This window comes from Vipera berus (assembly GCF_964194415.1).
Source record: "Vipera berus genome assembly, chromosome: 2".
In the NCBI taxonomy this organism is placed as follows: domain Eukaryota; kingdom Metazoa; phylum Chordata; class Lepidosauria; order Squamata; family Viperidae; genus Vipera; species Vipera berus.
In genome coordinates, this window is record NC_138203.1 from 102913769 (window position 1) to 102935026 (window position 21258).

General features: G+C 37.7%; 1 protein-coding gene across 1 annotated transcript; it reads left to right on the forward strand.

The window, feature by feature from the left end:
* Positions 1-14352: 14352 nt before the first annotated feature.
* Positions 14353-20960, forward strand: LOC308661350 (anionic trypsin-like; the record flags this gene model as incomplete). Its single annotated transcript, XM_081316271.1, has 5 exons — positions 14353-14392; positions 15833-15998; positions 18619-18872; positions 19455-19591; positions 20811-20960. 5 exons carry the CDS (start codon positions 14353-14355, stop codon positions 20958-20960), a joined length of 747 nt encoding a protein of 248 aa, XP_081172397.1.
* Between the last annotated feature and the right edge of the window lie 298 nt (positions 20961-21258).

A 21258-nucleotide genomic window follows, 5' to 3' on the forward strand; every position in this document is an offset into this window, starting at 1 on the left:
AACAGATGCTTTCCTCTTGTTCCAACCTCTCCAGAGAATGAAATGAAATAAATAGAACCTGATTAACACGCTCTCTGTTTAATGTTTTTATTTTAATAATGGTCATATAGATCGAGCAGTGTATTAAGCAGCAGACAGAGAAAGAGAAAGAGGCCTACCCAGTGGTGGGATTCAAATATGTGAACAACCGGTTCTCTGTGTAGATGCCACTTCTGGAAGTCCATTCTGGGCCTGGGCAACAAAAAATTAGCTACTGGTTCTGCTGAAGTGGTGCAAACTGGCTGAATCCCACCACTGGGCCTACCTTTCTGCCAATTTAACAGTAACCAATTGGAGAGACACAATGGGATATATGAGCATGGATCTGAACAAAAGAATTTTTTCCTTTAATTTCTATTTACTATATTTTTTTCTTTGAATACATTTCTTATTAGATATATAAAATCTTTTAACAAAAAACTATTCAAAAAAATAAAATCAGAAACCGGGAGAAACTTACTTTTTAGAGTTTGGACGGACTACTCTCATCAAGATGTTTTTGTAACTTGAGCTGTTCTGTCTGTACAGATTTCTCCAATAGTTATGTGACAATGCAATATATTATAAAGGAGTTTAAGTAAACATAGGAAATGAGACATCTCAGAAAATCAGGTTAACAAATTCTCTCTAATTTACTACATTTCTGAACCCATAAGGATAGTTTTATTTATTTTCTATTTGAGGGATTCTATAATCATTTTCTTATGGTGTTATTTTTGGGGCTTTCTTCTAATTGCTAATTTTATGGCAATGTTCTTTGCTGGTTGCTGCATAGTTCATTTTCAATTATACTTAACTCCAAGAGTGCCCTTTTATAGTAAACCTTTCCTAAAACTGTCAATTAGTTTATTAATTATATAAATCTAAAGAGATGCCCAGCTTACAACTGTGATTGTGGGCAGCATATGGAGAATAAAACAAATAAAACAAATGAAATTGAATGAAAAAAGGAACACAACTCTAATCAATGCAAAAAATGATGGGCTGACTTGAACTTCAGACCCAGTGCCTGAGAGAACAACCCAGTCTTTAAGGACTTCCATAATGTTAGCAAATTTGGGATCCCATGAATCTCAAAGACAGCTGCTACAACAGAGAGAACACACTTCCTGGGTCCCATCAAATGGCATTGTTTAATCCATCCCATTGGATCAAATGAGACAGGCAGAAGTAAGTGAAGGGAAAGAGATGGTTCTGCAGTTAACCATGCTAAAATTCTGCATGTGGTATATATGGAATGCCCCAGATTCTTGTTTCTCTTTTTTTTTCTTTCCAAAGTCCTTGGCAATGCTAGTGGCCTTTCCAACATTAGCACACAAGGACACCAAATCACACAAAATTTCATTTTGAAAAGCAAAGAATATCTGTAACAGAATGCACAAGGCTGGAGCACTGAACCATGGATGATATAGACAGACTGAAAGGGAAATTTGTGATCTGGTTCAGTTTTTCTCCAAAGAGAAACTATCCTATCCAGAAATAGTGATTATAGTTCTAGATACCTGGTCGTATAAGAAAGACTTCAAATAAAGTCTATCCCAAAAGACAACTTTATTTATCTTACTTATTTATCAAATTTTAAAACCACTTTCAACAGAGAGGGTCTGGGCACTGTACAATAAAATATTAAAAATATAAAAACAGTATATAAAACATCAAAGAAGCAAGTTAAAAATTAATTAAACGATGGGGGAGAATTGTCAGGGCACTAATCAGTCCCATGTCTGTGTGCTCCTTTCTGCATCCCAAACAAGGCCAGAGAATGTTCACACCTTTCTCAAAGGGCACAAGATTGGGGTCTATCTCTGGGAGGAGAATGTCCCATAAGTGGTGGTGGGATTCAGCCAGTTCACACCAGTTCGGCAGAACCGGTAGCTAATTTTTTGTTGGCCAAGCCCAGAATGGACTTCTGGAAGCGGCATCCACACAGAGAACCGGTTGTTCACATATTTGAATCCCACTATTGCCCACAGGGCAATGGCAGGGAAGGCTCTCTTTCTGGATTCTGCCAGTCAAAATTCCTTGATTGATAATGTCTGCAATTTATCTCCCCTGCTTAATCAGGTGAAGTGAATGATGTAATAGGACAAAGATAACCTGGATAAAAATGCATGGCTCTAAATGATTAAATTAGTATGCACAGTTGATGGAAAGAACAAACAAACCTTTCTGTGACAGCAGTGAACCTAAGACTATAACTTAGGACAGTTAAATTAATCAATGCAGTGAACCTAAGACTATAACTTAGGACAATTAAATTAATGCAAAAAATATATTGAAGGAATGCACTCTGCTGAAGAGATCAAACATTCCTCTCAAATAAATTTAACCAGCAGAATCGAAACCAAATCTGCTCTCCATTCTGGACAAACATCAGAAGGGATTGCAAAGTTTATCAAAATCCATACATGTATTTGTTGCAATAGAGCATCTCATTTATCTCCAGTGTTAATATGACAAGACAGTGTCATAATAATGTAAAAGCAGGAAGTTTCAATGTACACTATAATCAGTGCTTTTTTTGTAAAAGAAAAAGGTGCCAGAACTCACACATGTCATACAACCCACCTTGCCTACAAGGTTCCATCCAAAAAAGGTGCCGGAACTCCGTTCTGAGCGTTCTATGAGAAAAAAAGCCCTGACTATAATGATGATATATCTCTTACTGGAACTAGATTACTGAGATTCAAGATGGATTCTATAACTAATATTGCAATATATAAAAACTATTGATTCATAGTCCTAATCCACTGGGTGCAGGAATATTGGCTGGCTTCAAAAATTAATTGTGCAAGGGCAAACATAATATCTAGGTTTGCTCCAGAGATATTATTTACATATTGTTTCTTGTCTCGTCAGCTAAAAAGAATTGAATGCAGCTGAGGAGCTCTGGGAAATGGAACCTATGATATTACCATTTGTTATCAACAGTTTCTCCACTCTCATAACCTCATAATAGAATATTTTACATTTTCATGTTTATTCTAGCTCCATCTTCAGCAAAAACCATGGATTTGAGATTCACAAAATAGACTTATTTTGTGTATCCACAGGAAGATTTTGGGAAGCCCATGTTTCCAGGAGTATGTATCCTAAATATTTGGGTATGAACTGAACGTTATCCATACTTGATTTGCTATAGCAGGGGTGTCAAACTTGCAAGTCATGTGACGTGTTGCGATGTATCGCAACTTTTTTTCCATTGCCATCAATTGGGTGGGTGCGGTTCTGGCATGATGCATCTGGCCCATGAGCTGGCAGTTTGAAACCCCTGTGCTATAATCTGCAACTAGAATGAATGGATCAATACAAAAATAATTTCAGTCAACTGGAATAACTATTAGCTACCTAATTTTCTTGAGATATTTCCCTTTTTTCCAATATAAATCAGCACTATTGAATTTAATGACAAATATATAGTTTGCTGCTGTTCAGAGGAGCAACAGAAGGCTTTTTACATAGTATATTCTGGCTCGTATTCATTCATTAGGCATGTGCATGCATTTCAGAATGAGCTAAAAATGGAATCAAGTGAGAGTCTTTCAGATCAATGTTCAATTGTTTCAAAATAAAGAGATTGAAATGAATACTTTTTCATTTGCATCATAAATTGCATTCTGCCCATCTTTTATTTATATAGGCAATCGGCAGCTTATTACGTCACTGACAGCAGCATCATATTAATCCAAGATTATTTGTTTTCATGATTGACAACCACTTTTGGAATATAGCACAATTGGTGTATCAAATCATAAATAATTAATTTGAGTCAGTCTTCCAAAGGTTAGTTCTGTTTAGATGTGTTGGATCATACCTTCCATCATTTTCAATCTATGTGATCTTTAGAGAAGTAATCCACTGACATTGGTTTACATGAATTAATCATGATGTGTAAGACCATTAATACTATGAGAAACTGCTAGAGATATCAAAATATTATAAACTTGTCAGGCACTGAATAGAATAGAATAGAATAGAATTCAGTGTATTTAGTGTATACTCTAAAAAGCTATTGCGTCTAGAACCTTTAAGTGGGCAAAACAGTGTATCATAGGGCAAAACTTTGTCAACAAAGGTACTGCAAATGGGCTAACCTATAGAATTCCAGGACCATTATTCCTGAAGGAATAAAATTTGGGAAAGTTAGAGGTGCTTCAACAGCAGGGCTGCTGTTGTGGTCATGTGATCCTAATTTCCAATATTCCATGACAGTTTCTCAGCCACTTGCACAATCCCTCATCCGTCCCTCACAGGAGTAGCACTCACAGCAGCACCCAGTTACCTGTCTGCTGGGAAGAGAATGGAAGGGAAAAAGGGAGGAAAAAAGGAAGAAAGGAGAAGGGAGGGAGGAAGGGAAGACAGAAAGAAGAGAGAAGAAAGGAAGGAAGGAGCAGAGGGAAGGAAGAGGGAGGGAGGGAGGGAGGAAGGAAGGACGGAAGGAAGGAAGATTTCTGATGCCCCTTGTCAGATTCTCACAAGGAAGGTCAATGGGAGAGCTTCATTCCTGCTCCCAATGCTTCTTTTTCCCCTTTGGTCATTCTGTTTCTCTGTTTACATAATGAAATATCTCTGAAATGATGACTCAGTGGGGCATGGGTTGTCTATTCCTTGATCATAATACAAAGAGACATTCCTTTATATGATTAAAATATGGGTTGGAAAATATAGGTAGTTACACTATGACCCATATAGGTTGTATATATGTAAGTGCATACTTATGAATTTGATTTATATAGCTGCACATGTTAAGTACATGATTCTTCAATAATCTAGAGTTTTACAATAGTTCTACAACATATGTATTGATGTATACACATGTATAAAAGGAAAGAAAAAGTTGCAGTCCCAGATACAGGTTCATTGGATTTTGTTAAAGGATCTTGGGAAGTTATGCACTCCAACCAATAAATAACCCTTCATTAAAGTTAAAACTTTTTTTTTAGAAGCAGTTAATACTTTTTCTTGTTTTCAATTTTGGGTAATGGCAAGCTAGCAAAATTTGAAAATCACGCTTGGTCAACCCAAATTTACTTAATTCCCGAAAGATTTAGTGCATTGAAACCCAGACAAAACAAATTAAACTATACTACAAATACAAGGACAAATACAAAAAATGGAAAGAGGGGCACATAACTATGGCCGATTATCAGCAGACAGGCAGAACATGCAAAGATGAAGTTAGGAAAGCAAAGGCTCAGAACAAACAAAGACTTGCAACAGAAATCAAGGATAATAATAAAAAAAATCTTCCAACATATTAACAACAAGAAAAAAGTCAAGGAGACTGTAGGTCCACTAAAGAGAGAAGATGGCAAGGAAATAATAGGCAACAGAAAGAAAGCAGAGCTGCTTAACTCATTCTTTGCATCAGTCTTCACACAAAAATAAACTATAGCCCAACATACAAAAAAAAATACTGCAAAAGACAAACTAGAAACAAAAATTAAAATAAGCAAGAAAATGGTAAGAGAACACCTGCAAAGTCGCGTGGTCGCACAGAGAGACGGACACTTGAGCTGGGTAGTATTTCTTTTATTCGGATCAGGAATGAATCTGAGACAAAGGGGTTTACCTGGTGTTTCTTATACCTGCCCAGGTGAATGATGGCCAATAGAATTGAACCTGGGCTTCCCGCCAGTGCATGTGGCCAATAGGTTTAAACCCTGGCTTCCAGCCAGAGCTGACCATGCCGGGGGCTGTCAAACTTGCTCCGTCCGGCTTTTCCCGCCTCAGCGGTTATCGCCTGGAGCTGTCCAGCCCCCTGCTGCGCTGGCATTTCCTGTGTATGCTAGCAGCATACACTACAACACCTATCCGACGAATATAAATCACTGGGACCTGACAGATTACATCTCAGAGTTCTGAAGGAACTGGCAGATGTTATCTCAGAACCATTGCACCATATCTTTCAAAAATCCTGGAGCACCGGGGAAGTAGTTGAGGATTGGAAAAGGGTTGATGTAGTTCCCATCTTCAAGAAAGGGGGGGAAAAACTGACCCAGGAAACTACAGACCAATTAGTTTAACATCAATACCTGAGAAGATCCTAGAAAAGGTAATCAAGAAACAGATCTGTGAACAACTAGAAGCAAACAAAGTTATAACTAGTAGCCAGCATGGGTTTGTTAAAAACAGATCATGCCAAACCAATCTTATTTCATTCCTTGATAAAGTGACTAAACTAGTAGACCAGCAAAATACTGTGGACGTAGTAGATTTCAGTAAGGCACTTGATAAAGTAGACCACAACCTATTCCTTGGTAAGCTAGAAAAAGGTGGAATAGACAACATCACCACCAGATGGATCTATAGCTGGCTGACAAACCATACTCAATGAGTAGTCCTCAATGGCACTATATCCACATGGAGAGAAGTAAGCAGTGAGGTACCACAAGATTCTGTCTTAGGCCCAGTATTCTTCAATATCTTCATCAATGACTTAGATGAGGGAACTGAAGGGGAACTCATCAAATTTGCAGATGACAGTAAACTGTCATATTGTGACCAAAATTGGCTGCAGTATTCCAGGTGTGGTCTTACTAGGGTTTTATAAAGTTACTAAAACCTCACGTGATCTTGATTCTATGCCTCTGTTTATACAACCCAGGATTTGGGTTGTATAAACTGGCAGGAGTAGCCAACACCCCAGAAGACAAACTCAGGATCCAAAAAGATCTTGACAAACTTGAACTGGGCCACAGAAGAGATGAGTGGGTGTGTGCTTGTGCACATGAAGCCACATTTGTGAAAGTTGTGCACACACATATGAAACCATCCCCTCTCCACATTCCACCACTGCTGCCTCTGCTGGTCCACCAAGCCAGAAAGGTTAGGGAATGCTGCTCTAACCGAACATCCTTTATTTATTCTTCTATTTTTATTTTATTTGGAAAAAGTTAAAATACAAAACTCCAAAAAATTTAAAAAATAAACAAAAAACACCATAAAATAAACAAGACAAAAAACAAAAAAAACCCAACACATGTACACATATTGTCTCACCTAATTGAATAGTGATTAATACATTACTACAATATTGGTTTACCACCCCTTGCAAAACAGACTCCCCAAATTTTTGAACTACTAAGTCTATTTTCAAATTATTGACCTGTCATCTATGCACTATATTAATGACAAAATAGGTAACAAGAAGAGCAATAATAAAAAAATGACACGATTACATTTCAAAACCCTCTGTTAACAAACTGTTATAATCAATTTGTAGAAAATTCACCACAGCATCTTATCTATCCCAAATCATCCCAAGAGTTAGTAGTAATTTGTCCTGGGTCAAATATCCACATTTGTTTCTTAATACCATCTCTTATAAATTGTTGTCTAATTAAATATAATAAATTCAATCTCCACAATTAATCTATCTTCCCAACAAAGTACAGATGAAAGTGGTTTCCGACTAAGTGTAATAAATCCATTCCCCAAGCTTCTTCAGTTCTCCTAGGAAAAACCAATTTATCACTTCTCCATTCAGTCAGGCTTCTGTTGTTGTAAAAGAATGCAGGCTTGAACTTCAGAGAGGTGTATGCACTCAGCTCAGTTAGTTCTACCTCTGTACAATCTTCACCTCTTTCCAAAGGGTATGTAGATTTCAAATCACATTCCTTTTGTGAATCTAATTTATACAGAGCTACATGCATCTAAATATTTTCCACAGCCATTATTATTTCATCAATTTTTTAAAAAATGCTTTCAACTACAAATTGCATGTTACCAAAAGGTCTTTTACCAGATATCAACCATCCTTGGTTGGCTGTAATCTAACATATTGTTGTTCTGTGTAATGTAGCCAGGAAACAAAGAATGCTGAAGCAAAAAGGAGCAGGAAGATATTTTCTGGATATTTTGATTCAAGATTAAAAGAAAAAAAAAATAGACTCCAAATATTTTGCAAGTTTAAAAAATGCAAAAACCCTGTGGTGAGAGTCCAATATTAATGTAAATCAAATGAAAGCACTTTCAACCATCCAAGAGCATGTCATGTTTCCTTACACGGGAAAGTGAAAGTTATTCAAAACAACAACATAAATCAAAAGAAAAAAGAAAAAGAACAGCTAGAATCCAGCCGTTGGTTAAAATAAATCAACATTCAACCAACTGGTCAACTTTTAAAGATAAAAAGCAGAGTAAACCAAAAAATTCAAAAAGTGAAGTTAAAACCCATGCATGCTTAAGAAAAAGAACTGTTGAGAGGAAGATGGATGACTAGTGACTTTCTGACCACTCCCAAAGGGAACTGGAATCTTCAAGACTCCCCTTCTCAGGTGGATCTACCACTGTCCAAAAGGCATCTTAGGTCATTCCTAAGTGCTCCCAATCAAATCCGGGAAGCAGCACTGCCACAGAACCAGTTTTGGCAACAAAACCAGCAGATCATGGACAAGAGACAAAACAAAACAAAAAATCTTGGAGGGGAGTCCCCAAAACATCCTTCAAAATAATATGAGGAGATATTCTGTTACATGATTAAAAAGATGGGTAGCAAAGCATGTATATCCCATATAGTTTGTATTATCAATATTCTAGAAATTTACAAGAGTTCTGCCATCCATATGTTCATTCACATACATGTACAGGAGAAAAAAGTTTCTTAGTATATGTTAGGAGAAAAAAGTTTCCTAGCATGTGTTAGAGGACCTTGAGAGCTTATGTATGCCAAAGTTGCTGGCTATGCCAAGAATCTCTGGGAAAGAAACTTCTGCAACTGACAGAGGTGGGAGACTTCATCTTTTAGATTATATATAAGGCAATGTGAAAATTCAGGACCCATATCTTGAAATATCCTGTCACATCAAGGACAGGTCAAGAGGGGTGACAATTACTTTATTGGCAGCAAAAGGCCTTGGAGCTGCTTTAAGGGAAAGAAGTAAAAACAAGACATTTTGTTCACACATAATGGAGAAAAAATATTTTTATATTGCTTCTGATTAAGTTTCATGCTGTATAGCATCACACTGAAGTTACTTTGTATTTTTAGGAATTCTCTTTTTTTTAAAAAAAAAATCATTTTAAACCAACTATTTTAACATCTCAAGTCATGACAGCTAACAATTTTTAAAGATTTTTTAAAACTATACCTGAAGTAAGAATAGCAATACCAATAGTATTTAGACTTATATACCACCCCGTAGTGTTTTACAACACTCTCTGGATAGTTTACAATGTCAGCATATTGCCCCCAACAATTTGGGCCCTCATTTTTACCAACTTCAGAAGGATGGAAGGCTAAGTCAACCTTCAACCTCATCAGGATTGAACTCCAGGCTATGGGCAGAGTTTGCCTGCAGTGCTGCATTCTAACAACTGCGCATAAGGGCTCTTAGAAATGTTGACTTTATTGAATGGTTGAACAACAGGGATCTCAGGGATGTTCTGAAGGATGATAAAAAAAAATTCCAAATAAGTTCCAACAGTCCTTTCACTCTGCTTTCCTTATGGAGATTGTAGCACAAATGTTTATGCTTGGATGATTTCTTTTTCAGAGTAATTCAAAGAACTGAGTAAACTTAATAGGCAAAGGATGAAATTATTTCATCAAGTTCTTGGCCTATTTTCTTTCCCAGCTTTTTTATGGTGGGGATCTTTGTGTTAACCACGGTCTTTGAGTGAATCAACAAAGAAACTGTTTAATTGTTGGCGAAGAATATCTTGGTGTCCAGAATGGAAATTACTCTCACTGAATTCTGTAGGCATCTTATTAACAAATTAAATCATCAAACCAATACAATACCTACTTACATTTCTTTAAGGAGTTCAAATTTAAAGTTGCTATCCTTCTCACAAAAATATACTTTTCTTTAAATCATCATTTGAAATCAAGAACTCCATAAAATCAGTAACAGTAGCAGAGTTGGAAGGGACCTTGGAGGTCATCTAATCCTGTTCTCAGCTCTATTATTTCTGATAGATGGCTGTCCAGTCTCTTCTTAAAAGCCTCCAGTGTTGGGGCATCCACAATTTCTGAAGGCAATTTGTTCCACTGGTTAATTGTTCTCACTGTTAGGAATTTTCTCCTTAGTTCTAGATTGCTTCTCTCCTTGCTTTACTTTTATGCATAAAAATAGGATCAAAGGTGGACACAAAAATCACCTTTCTGTTTTTGATAGATTAGAGGAAGTTTACTTAAGAATAAAAAAATGTAGAAAGAAGAGTCCATCTTGCTTAAGAGGAAGGGACAATTAGGATTAGTCTCACTCTCCTTTTAGGTTTTTTTTTTGCAATTTCCACTAATCATTCAATGGATATTCTTGGATTTTTCTAAAAATATGAATAAGCTGCAAGATAGCTAAGTTTATTACAAATTACACATAGAAAAGGACATTCTGAAAAAATAATATAATTAATTTATTTTTTAAAAACATAAAAATAAAAACTAACAAAAATAGAGAGAAAAATAGGTAGAAAAGAAAGACAGTGAAAGAGATGAAACAGAAGAACCAAAAGATTAAAAATGATGGAAAGAAACAAAAGTGTAAAAGAAAAAAAAAGGTAATACAGAAGACATTAAATTCCATCCTTACTTTAGCATTAAACTAAAGCTCCCATTTCTAATCAGTGAATTTTACTAGTCATCAAATCCATATGTCACAATTTTATTTTTTTCTTTTCTTGCAAAAAGTCCACAAAAGTCTTCCAATTATTAGATTTTGCCAAAATATTTTCTGCAATGAGGGCTGTCATTTTTTCCATCTCTGCCCTGTCTATCCTCTTTTCTAAGCACTTTTCCACTGTAGGTAACTAGGATGATTCCAGTGGGGGCAAACTGGACTCTTGCTGCTGTTATCATGTACAAAAATAACAGACCATGTATTTTCTTTGAGGTTTGGTCCATTTATTTTTTTTATTTTTATTTTTTAAATTCCATTTATATCCCGCCCTTCTCCGAAGACTCAGGGTGGCTTACAAGCTTAGCAGTAGCCTTCATTCTATGTATATGCCTGCTTATTAGGGCTTTCACACACACACCCCAAGCGGCATTATTACAAAGTCAGCTTATTGCCCCCAACAATCTGGGTCCTCATTTTACCTACCTCGGAAGGATGGAAGGCTGAGTCAACCTTGAGCCTGGTGGGATGCGAACCTGCACTAATTGCAGGCAGCTGGTGTTACTTAAGGAGGCATTAGCCCACTGCTCCACCAAGGATCTCCCTAACAAAGTGGTTTCTGGTCTAAACTGTATATTTTCAAAAAAGTTTGAATTACCATAATACGTATTTCAGCCCAACATTGGAAACTTTGACATTTTGAAAAGGATTTTTCCAAACTAGATGAATGGACTTTAAACTGACAGGCACAATTCATAGAAAGCAAGTGAAAACTGATACATATCTGAATCCAAATCAATCTAAACTGGATATACATACTAAATAAAATTGCTTTTGTCTCACCTTAGCTCATAAGTGAGACTGGCTTAAACAGGTCTTGTATGTACTCCAGTTTTAAAGTAATATTCGACAGGTTACATTTCCCCAGCTGGTTGAACAGTTGTTCAGTGAGTTGGTACTGAGTGACATTTACTGACAACCAGTTGTCCCACTTTTCTTACAGTTTCCCCAGCCTACTCAACAGCAGGAATCAAGGAAGGGAGGCTGCTGGGTTTTGAAAGAACCTGCTTGTTTGATTTACTACAGAAGCTCCCCTGTTTAAACAGGTGCTCTTTTCAGAGTACTGCAGGTGAGGCACATGAGCCACCTGATTCAACTTTCCACAGGCTCAAGGCTCAGGGTTGGACTAGAAGACCCCAAGGTCCCTCCCAACTCTGTTATTCTATTCTATCTCTACATTACCATCCCTGTTTGGTAGATGGATTCCTGCTGGCTGGGGAAGGCAGGAGAGCAGCAACAGTGGGTGATTTAACCTATCACTTTGCTTAACACTCCCACACAAGTGAAATCATGGCACTACCATTTGGCCAGAAGCCAAATCAGTGGCAGGTGGGGGATTGCCAGTGGAGACAATAAATTTTATACTGGGATAGTTGTCCACCAAGTCTAAAGAAAGGCTGGTAGTTTAACAATAAGATTAAAAGCTAAAACCATATTCTGGATAATAATATGGATAATAAAAAAAGCCTAATTTCTGCTCTGCGGTAGTTTTTAAACATTGATGATGTTACCTAGTTACTTAGCACTGGTGATGTTACCTAATCAGGGTAATGAAACATCTGCAAAAAACCAAGCAAGCTCAGAGAGCACCAAGGACCCCTCATTTCAACCCTGAGCTACAAATATTCTTCTTCAGTTAGTTTTCAAACAGTTAAAAATGGTACACCTAAACAAGTCCAGGGACGTGGTGGCTCAGTGGGTTAGGATGCTGAGCTTGTCGATCAGAAAGTCGGCAGTTTGGTGGGTCGAATCCCGAGTGCCGCGTAACAGAGTGAGCGCCTGTTACTCGTCCCAGCTTCTGCCAACCTAGCAGTTTGAAAGCAGTAAAAATGTAAGTAGAAAAATAGGGACCACTACGGTGGGAAGGTAACAGCGTTCCGTGCGCCTTTGGCGTCTAGTCATGTCGGTTCCCCGTTTACTTTTACCTTTTTAAACAAGTCCACTGACTTGGACACCCAAACACTTTTGCAGTTAAAACAGTATCCAACACTAAAAACCAAACAACCTAACCCTTGATGATGTTTTGATGATTAAATATTTGTTATGTACAATATTTTTCTGCATGTGTACCTGCACCACAACTTTCTCTGTATACCTGTTCTGTATTCTCCAGTACCACAATTGGATATGCTGACCATGGTATTTTGCCTTGTGTTCTTTGTTTTGCAGAATTAGTCTTTCCTTCACTGTTCTTGTAAGGAACTAGTGCAGGGGTGTCTAGCCTCAGCAACTTTAAGACTTGTGGACTTCAGCTCCCAGAATTCCCCAGTGAAACTCTTTTCTTTTCTAAACCATCTACTGGTATAATTTCCAATGAACTGGCCTATTCGGGAGGTACCTGTTGACAGCTGCCAGCATGGTGCATATGAAATCTGAGTCTGCTGTGTGAATGGAGCTAATGATGTAGCATGACAGTTGTGCAATCTTTATTCTTACACAGGCTACTCTTTAAACAGAAAGTCTGCCTAGAGTGCTTCAGCTACTGTGTGAAGAAAAGAACACACTATTTGTAAAGTCTTCTCTCTCCAGGGCCAGTTTCATAGAATTACACTTACCGTAAAAATCACAATTTTGATCCACTGCCCACCCTTTCCCCCCCGGCCCTACTTTTTTCTATTTTACCCCACTATCCCCATCCAGATGTACTAACCCAAGGTCACCCAAGCTCAGTGAGTCCTAAATTCTCTTAGTGGGAATTAAGATACTGAAAGCTGACAATCATTGTGGTAAAGAAACACTTCACTGTTCTGTAATCCATCGCGCAAGCCTCAGACTACATCAGTTGGCATCCACATCCTATCAGTTGTGCTGATGGCCATGCCTACTCTTCCTCCCAATGACTCCATCAGAGGTGAAGGTAAGACCAGGAAACCTTTGGGACAGACAAGCTCCTTAACAGACATATGGCAAGCCAGAAGAATCCTATGAATCATGGGTGGATGATGCTTCTTTTCCATATGGCTGTCGTGGTGCTGTTGTAGATGGAGAAGACACTAATTGAACAGAACTTTCACAATATGCAATCAAATCCAGTTTTTTTTTCCTGGGAGGTGATTCTAGGTATCCCAAACCAAGGTGGACCTGTCCAACTGGGATAACTGTTGGTGTGCTTCCTAGATCAGGACAACAACTAGAGCAAACTGTTAAAAGTTTCTTCCATGCTGTATTTAGTGTAGAGTAAACAAACAGCAACAAAAAGCGATGGTTCTTCCATATATCTTCAGTGTAATGTGTATTCTGACATAAGTATGGCATTTCCCCCCCCCTGTAATCTGTTTAGTCTGGCCCAAGCTGAGAAGAGATCTGAGCTTTGGCAGCCGTGTCTTTGCCCTCTGTCTCTGAAAGGCTTTCTAGGGCTAACTGTGGCCCAGATCTTGCAGAACAAAGATCTTTGAAAGGTTTCATAACCATTCAAGAAGGCAGAAAGAGTATCAAGGCAAAGCACGCAAGCTGAATGGCAGTGAAGCATCTGCTTGTTTTTTCCATTGCTACGAGTGCTTTCCTTTAGAGTTAAGCCACGTGGAATAATGCTGTCACTGTAAGTACATGGGGAGCTGTGTAATTGTGCAAGACCCTGGGAAGTGTGGAGCTGGTGTGCCTTGGACGGAAGAGATAAAATCCCCAAGAAGGATATAAAGAGGGAGAGAGTCCTTTGGAAAGTCCCACTCAGATTTGTATCACACCAAGATACAAAATGAAAGTCCTGTGGATCTTTGCCTTCCTTGGAGCAGCAGGTGAGTTTAAAACATGTATTTGACTTTGTACCGTCTTTTATGTTGGAGTGTACATATGCAGCAAAACAGTAAAATGAAAGAGGTACTGTTTCAAACCTGAGGTATGAGACTTTCCCCCAATTCTTTGTTATTTTTGCCCACTTTTCTAACTTGTATTGAGTCCACTGTGACTTAAGAAGAGAAGGTTTCCTGTAGCAAGAAAGACAAAGAAATTTCCCTCGAGACACAAAACGGTCTTTGTGAAATTCCTTTGCATTCACTTTAAATTAAATTGCTTGATTTAAGAGAGAACCCTAGTCCTCGACGTCCAACCATTCATTTAGTGACCGTTCAAAGTTACAATGACACTGAAAAAGGTGACTTATAACCAGTGCTTTTTTTGTAAAAGAAAAAGGTGCCGGAACTCACACATGTCATACAACCTGACTTGCCTACCCTACAAGGTTCCATTCAAAAAAGGTGCCGGAACTCCGTTCTGAGCGTTCTATGAGGAAAAAAAGCCCTGCTTATAACCATTTTTCACACTTACGATTGTTGCAGCAACCCCCTGGTCACGGGATCAAAATTCAGGTGCTTGGCAACTCACATGTATTGCACTGACCCAGGGTCACGTGATCACGATTTGGGTAAAATCTACTGGCAATCTATGTAGATATACTTAGGTATAAATCTGTCTTCTAATTCCTCTTAGGATTTACTTGAGAATAAATTTTATGTTTTGATTTTGCTATTATCGGGGTGGGGTTTCTATATGTCTGTTGCCCCTCCCAGTTTTCCTCATGGCTTTTATATTTCTATCTCCGTCCCTCTTTTCTTTAGCAAATATAGTAGGCCTTACCATTTATTTGAAGTGAGAATAGAGTTTCATTGTGAGAATGGGGTTAAGATCAGATGCAACTTCAGAATCCATTTTGTGTGTTTGTATGTGCATACGGGGATACCTTTTTCTTAACTCCTGGCAATTGCTTCAAGAAGTCCCTTCAGTTTTGTCAGCAAGATTTTTGAGAAATGACCATTGAAACATCCCCATGGTCACATGATCAGAATTCAGACTCTTGGCAACTGGCATGTTTTCATGATAGTTGCAGTGTCCTGGGGTCATGTGATCATCTTTTGCGACCTTCTGACAAGCAAGATCAATGGAGAAGCCAGATTCACTTAACAACTATGTTACTAACTTAAGAAATGAAGCGATCACTTAACAACTGTGGCAAGAAAGGTTATAAAATGGGGCAAAATTCACTTAACAACTGTTTTGCTTAGCAATGGAAATTTTGGGCTCAATTGTAGTTGAAAGTGGAGGTCTACCTGTACAAACTGCTATAATACAAACAAAAACAGTGGAGTTGTGTTTTCCCTCAGTTTGTGGTTTCTGTGTCTTCAGACATGTATTCTATTTGGCGTGCTAGTTCTACATGTTGATGTCCCTTTTCTTATTAGTTGCTACCACCTTGAGTGAGGATGATGATGATAAGATTGTTGGAGGATATACCTGTCGGAGAAATTCTGTCCCTTATCAGGTTTCACTAAATATTGGTTACCACATCTGTGGTGGTTCCCTTATCCATGACCAATGGGTCCTTTCAGCTGCTCATTGCTTCAAATCGTGAGTAAAGGATATATTATTATAAAAGCAACTTTTGGTTAAAAAAAAGATGTCTTTAAGCCATGGAAGCTAAAAATGTGGTAATAATACATCTCAAAGATGCTTTTTCACGAGGCAACTGGACTTTCTTGTTTTTCTTTGAAGACTTTTTGCTTCTCATCCAAGAAGCTTCTTCAGCTCTGACTAGATGGTGGGTCAGAGCTGAAGAAGCTTCTTGGATGAGAAGCAAAACGTCTTCAAAGAAAAACAAGAAAGTCCAGTTGCCTCATGAAAAAGTATCTTTGGGATAAGTATGACCTGGATGACTGAGAATCTCCATAGACATTAATAATACATCTTTACATAGAAAAAAATCTTGCCCAGTTTGGATCCTACTTTTATTTATTTTTAGCCTGTTTTTTCATTGTTAAAAACAGTGCTAAAGCAGAGAAAATCCCTTACCTCTGATATCAAAATAATTGCCTATCCTATGATAACTACACTAAGATGGTAATATGTGAATGACTTAAATGAATCAATGACAGTTAAATGGAAAAGTAATAAAAAGATTGCATAAAAAGCACTTCTGAAGACAGGTTTCCTTCCATTACACATATCAATTTGCTAATCTTATTCATTATCTGAAAGTCACATCTCAGGACTATTAATTCAAAGATCACATTTTTTACCAGATGGCTGCATGCGTGTCTGCATAGTAGATTGTGACACAACAGTCCTGTTCAGATTTTTCAAAGACAGTGAAATGATCTAGGATTAAAATGTAGCAAGCAGCAAGTTCTCTTTGGTTAAGAAAAAGAGGTAATGTCAGATCCTAGAATTATAACAAGCTAGTAACATTCTGAAGCTTTCCACCAAAGAAATATTTATTCTATTCTGTTGTACCTTAAGAGGGCTTTGGGGCCTAAGTATAGTAATTCCTGATGTTTGGTACAATGTTAGAAACAAGTAGTTATTCCTAAATCGACATTTTAGGTTTTTAAAGGTAGACCTATGCTTCAGCCTTAGAGTTAGACATAAACTAAATCTAACTTTAAGCCTAAGATACCTACTGTGAGTTTTTACATTTCATTAATAATTATTTAATATTATGGTAAAGCATTATTTAAATCTTATACTGCAGTTGTTTGCAAGTTTTAAAAATCCACTTTCCCTGTGATTATGAGTTTAGAAAACAACAAAAATTGTACCCACTTTATTATCCACATTGCTAGGGCAATATTCCAGTCTGGATGAAGTTCCACCAATTTTTATTTGCAATATATGCAGACAATGTGTTTTTGACTTCTTTTGACCAGCTAGTGTAGAAAGACAGCACTCCCCCAGAGAAAGAAATATTTGGGGGGATATTAAAAAAAAGTAGAATAGATTTCCCCAAAGGAATATTAGAAAATCTTAGGCAGAAACCACCTCCTCCGCCCCCCCCCCCCCGTCTCTCTGCCCCAAGCAGAAGCCAGGTCTGTAGAAATGCAGATTTGATAATCCATTCAGAAAGACTGGAGCCAGGAAGCTTGGAGCTGATGGGATTAGAAAGACAAAGATCCCTAGAACCAACAACTCCTCACCCAAAAAATCCAACACAGGAGATAGCCATCAGCCACAGCCCCAGGAAAGCAGGAAATGACCTTTAGGACATAATAAAATTAATACACCACCATCAGGATACCAAAAGGACACGCTCAAAAGCTCAGGTCAAAGTTCATACCACAGGAACAACTTCAAACACAAAAGCCCAAGAAGGTATAAAAACCCACCACTCCCAGCACCATGTGGCCAGCCACCCCAGAAACCTCCTGCTGTCACCAAAGTTTCTGGCAACTCAATAAACAAGAATCGTCATTCCTAAAGCAGTTTCCATTTTGTTTATTCCCAGCTTGGACTGGACCCTGATGAAGATTTTTCTTTCAACACTAGTCAAGAAATTTCAAGGACTATGAAAGCTCAGACACATTTAAAAAAAATGCTTAAGAAGCCATTAGAAAATATAGCAGTGACTGCTATGATTCAAATAAAAGATTTATTAATAGTGTAATTGAGATGCAAATTCTTTCAACTCTTCCTTCCACCAATCTCTTCTGGTGGAATCTCCACCTTTCCTTGCCTTGGTAACAAACTGATCTGGTATCATCAGGTTGTGGCCTGTGAGGATCTGAGTACTGCTGCTCACAATATGCATCTTCCATTAAATTAAGTAACTGTTATACAAAATGTCTCACCACATTTTTAAAGGTAGAATTCTTTGCTTTAAATATGGCTTTAACACAGGTATTTTCTTTATGTGAGATCTTTTTAAACATAATTTGTTTAGAATTTCATTAGGATAAGCAAAGAAAAGCAGAATTTCTTGGTCTGATGCCACCATTTGTGGACTAAAATGAAAGTAGTGTTCAGACAAATCCCTAGCTCTGGCAGGATAAACATCAATTATATTTATGGAAATTGATATTAATTTTGAACAATGGGAAAGTTTCCACTTCAGATATGATCTCTTGCTACAGAAGTTCTTGACTTCTCCTTTGAAATGAAGAATATTATTCTTTGGATTTATATACAACTGTTGCTGAGCTTGAGACTAGACTCTGCACAATGCAACCAATATAAAATTGCTTTATTGATTTTACAGCCGCCTCAGCGTGAAACTGGGAGCATACAATATTAGGAACCCAGAAGGACATGAACAGCTTATCAAGGCTGAAAAAATAATTGTCCATCCAAACTACAACTCTTGGCTCCTGGATCATGACATCATGCTCATCAAATTGGAAACACCAGCTGAACTTTCCAAAAGTGTTGCACCCATCACCCTGGGCTATGGATGTCCAGCTGTTGGCACCTACTGCCTTGTCTCAGGATGGGGTAACACTCTCAGTGAGGGTGGTGAGTATTGACAAGAATTGGCTAGCTCTCTGAATCCCAGGTACATAAACTGAAGAACTATAATTACTAGGGTTTGTTTTCTGCAAAAACACTTTCTAAATCTAGAAATGTTTTTCTCAATAACTGTTGAATCAATTTGTGGTTTTTCATATTCATAGGGATAGATATGTTCAGTGGTAAACTTGGATCTATTCTGAAATTCCAAGTTTAAGCCCTAACATTAAAAATAATTTTTTTTCTTGGACCAAGCCTTCAACCAACTTAAGCACATAAATGTTGGTGTGGGTGGTTTTTGAGCACTGAAGATGAAGGTGCATCACATTCCATTTTTCCTTTTATTATGGGAATTTTCAGACATTTTTGATGTATTGAATTGGACACTTCATCTCAGACATCATGTTACATAAAATCATATAGCAATCTAGTTGCTTTTACTGGTCTAGAATTCCAAGATTGCTGCTATTCTTTTAATCAGAAAGAGTCAGGTGGCATCCTTTAACACTATAAATATAAGGCATTTGTTTTCATGAGCTGTTGTTCACTTCCTAGCTTCCTTATTTTTTCCTTTTTGTTTCCATCTAGTAAACTATCCTGATTACCTGCAGTGCCTGTATGCTCCAATCCTAAGTGATGAGGAATGCAAAGCTTCTTACCCAGGACAAATTAGTGAAAACATGGTCTGTGTTGGATATCTAGAGGGTGGCAAGGATTCTTGTCAGGTGAGGACACTTGCCTTCTGACCATCTGTACAAGCAAAACAAAACAGAACAGAACAGAAATACTCAGCCCACTTGTTTTTGTTTGAAAACAGCCACCCAGCTATAAGGGATTATATATAATATGTGCAAATTGTTTGATTTTCATAGTTTACCCTGTACGTAGTTGGAATTTCCCCCCATCTTCTGTTTTCTTTAGAGAAAAAATAAGTTGTACTATTGTATCAAGATGTACTTGAAAAATGGGTAATTAGAGGTATTTGGCCTGTTTCATACTTTCTGGCCCTATATAAATAAGGCTCCAATAGAGCTCTTTTCACATTACTAAGGTTGTTTATGTATTTAGGAAGTAGGATCCCAGCATTACTGTAGTTATAAGCACTTGATTTCTTGTTTTTATTATTACTATTGTTACTGTTATAGTTCTTCAAGTCAACCTTGACTCCTGATGGGCAAGACCTTGCCACTTTCTTTTCAACATTTTCAGAAGTGGTTACAGTAGCTAGTACCAAGATATTTTTTTAAAAAATCCCAATCTAGGACTGAAAGAATATAAGTGGTTCAAAGTCATTCTAAAGGAGATTAAAAATCAGGTTTCCTCACCCCTAGTCTTGTGCGTTCAACTGCTATGCCCAATTGGCTTTCTTGCTCCTCTAAGCACCTGTTGGCCTTCCCAGGCAGACCAGACAGGAAACATGACTTGATCTAAATTCTACTTTATGGTAAAGCTACATTAATAGACTCTTGCAAGACTGAAAGTACAAATACACAGCCATCTCCTTTACAGCCAGAAACTCTGCCCATAGCAGTTTGAGTAAGATACATTATCACACATGACAAGAGATTTAGTTTAGTAATAGGTGAGAGTTATTGCATTAGACAAATAATTATATGAATACAATCAGGAGATGAAAACAGGAGACCAGAGTGAGTACCAATTAGCAATTAAAATTAACACCCCCCCCCCCAATAAGCTGAATAAAAGATTTAGAGGTCAGGCTCTAGATCTGAGATGAAGCACCCACAGGGCTTTGTGAAATGAAACAGCCAAAGAAATTAAATGCTGTGGAAATGCTACCATTATACTACAAGGACAACTACCATAAGTTGGCTACAGTGTAATGGGGAGTAAAGAGAAAAAGAAATTACAAACATGTCATTGGAGAAACTACTTCAGAACTTCCCTAAACCCTTCTTCTTTCCAACTCTTTTGGTCTTGCAGGGGGATTCTGGTGGTCCAGTGGCTTGTGATGGATTCCTCCAAGGCATTGTCTCCTGGGGAGTAGGCTGTGCCCTGCCTGGCTATCCTGGAGTCTACACCAAAGTTTGCAAATACGTTGACTGGATCCATGATACCATTGCTGCTAACTAAAGCAGCCACTTTCTCTTATTCCAACCTTTTCATGTACTTCCTCTTAATAGAATAGGAAATAAAGAGGCTGATTTCCAAAGCAATCTGGTGGATCGTTGCTTTTATTTTAATAGTGGGGAGTTGTGTAGATTGAAGATTGTATCTATAATCCAGAGCCCTTGAATTATGGTGCCTTTCAATGTTCCAGTTATTTCAAGTTCCCTTATAAAAAGTATCGTCTGCACTTGATGGCCAAATCCAAGTACCGTAATAATAACATGAATTCCCTATCACTTTTGCAGAGCAACATTTCTATGCT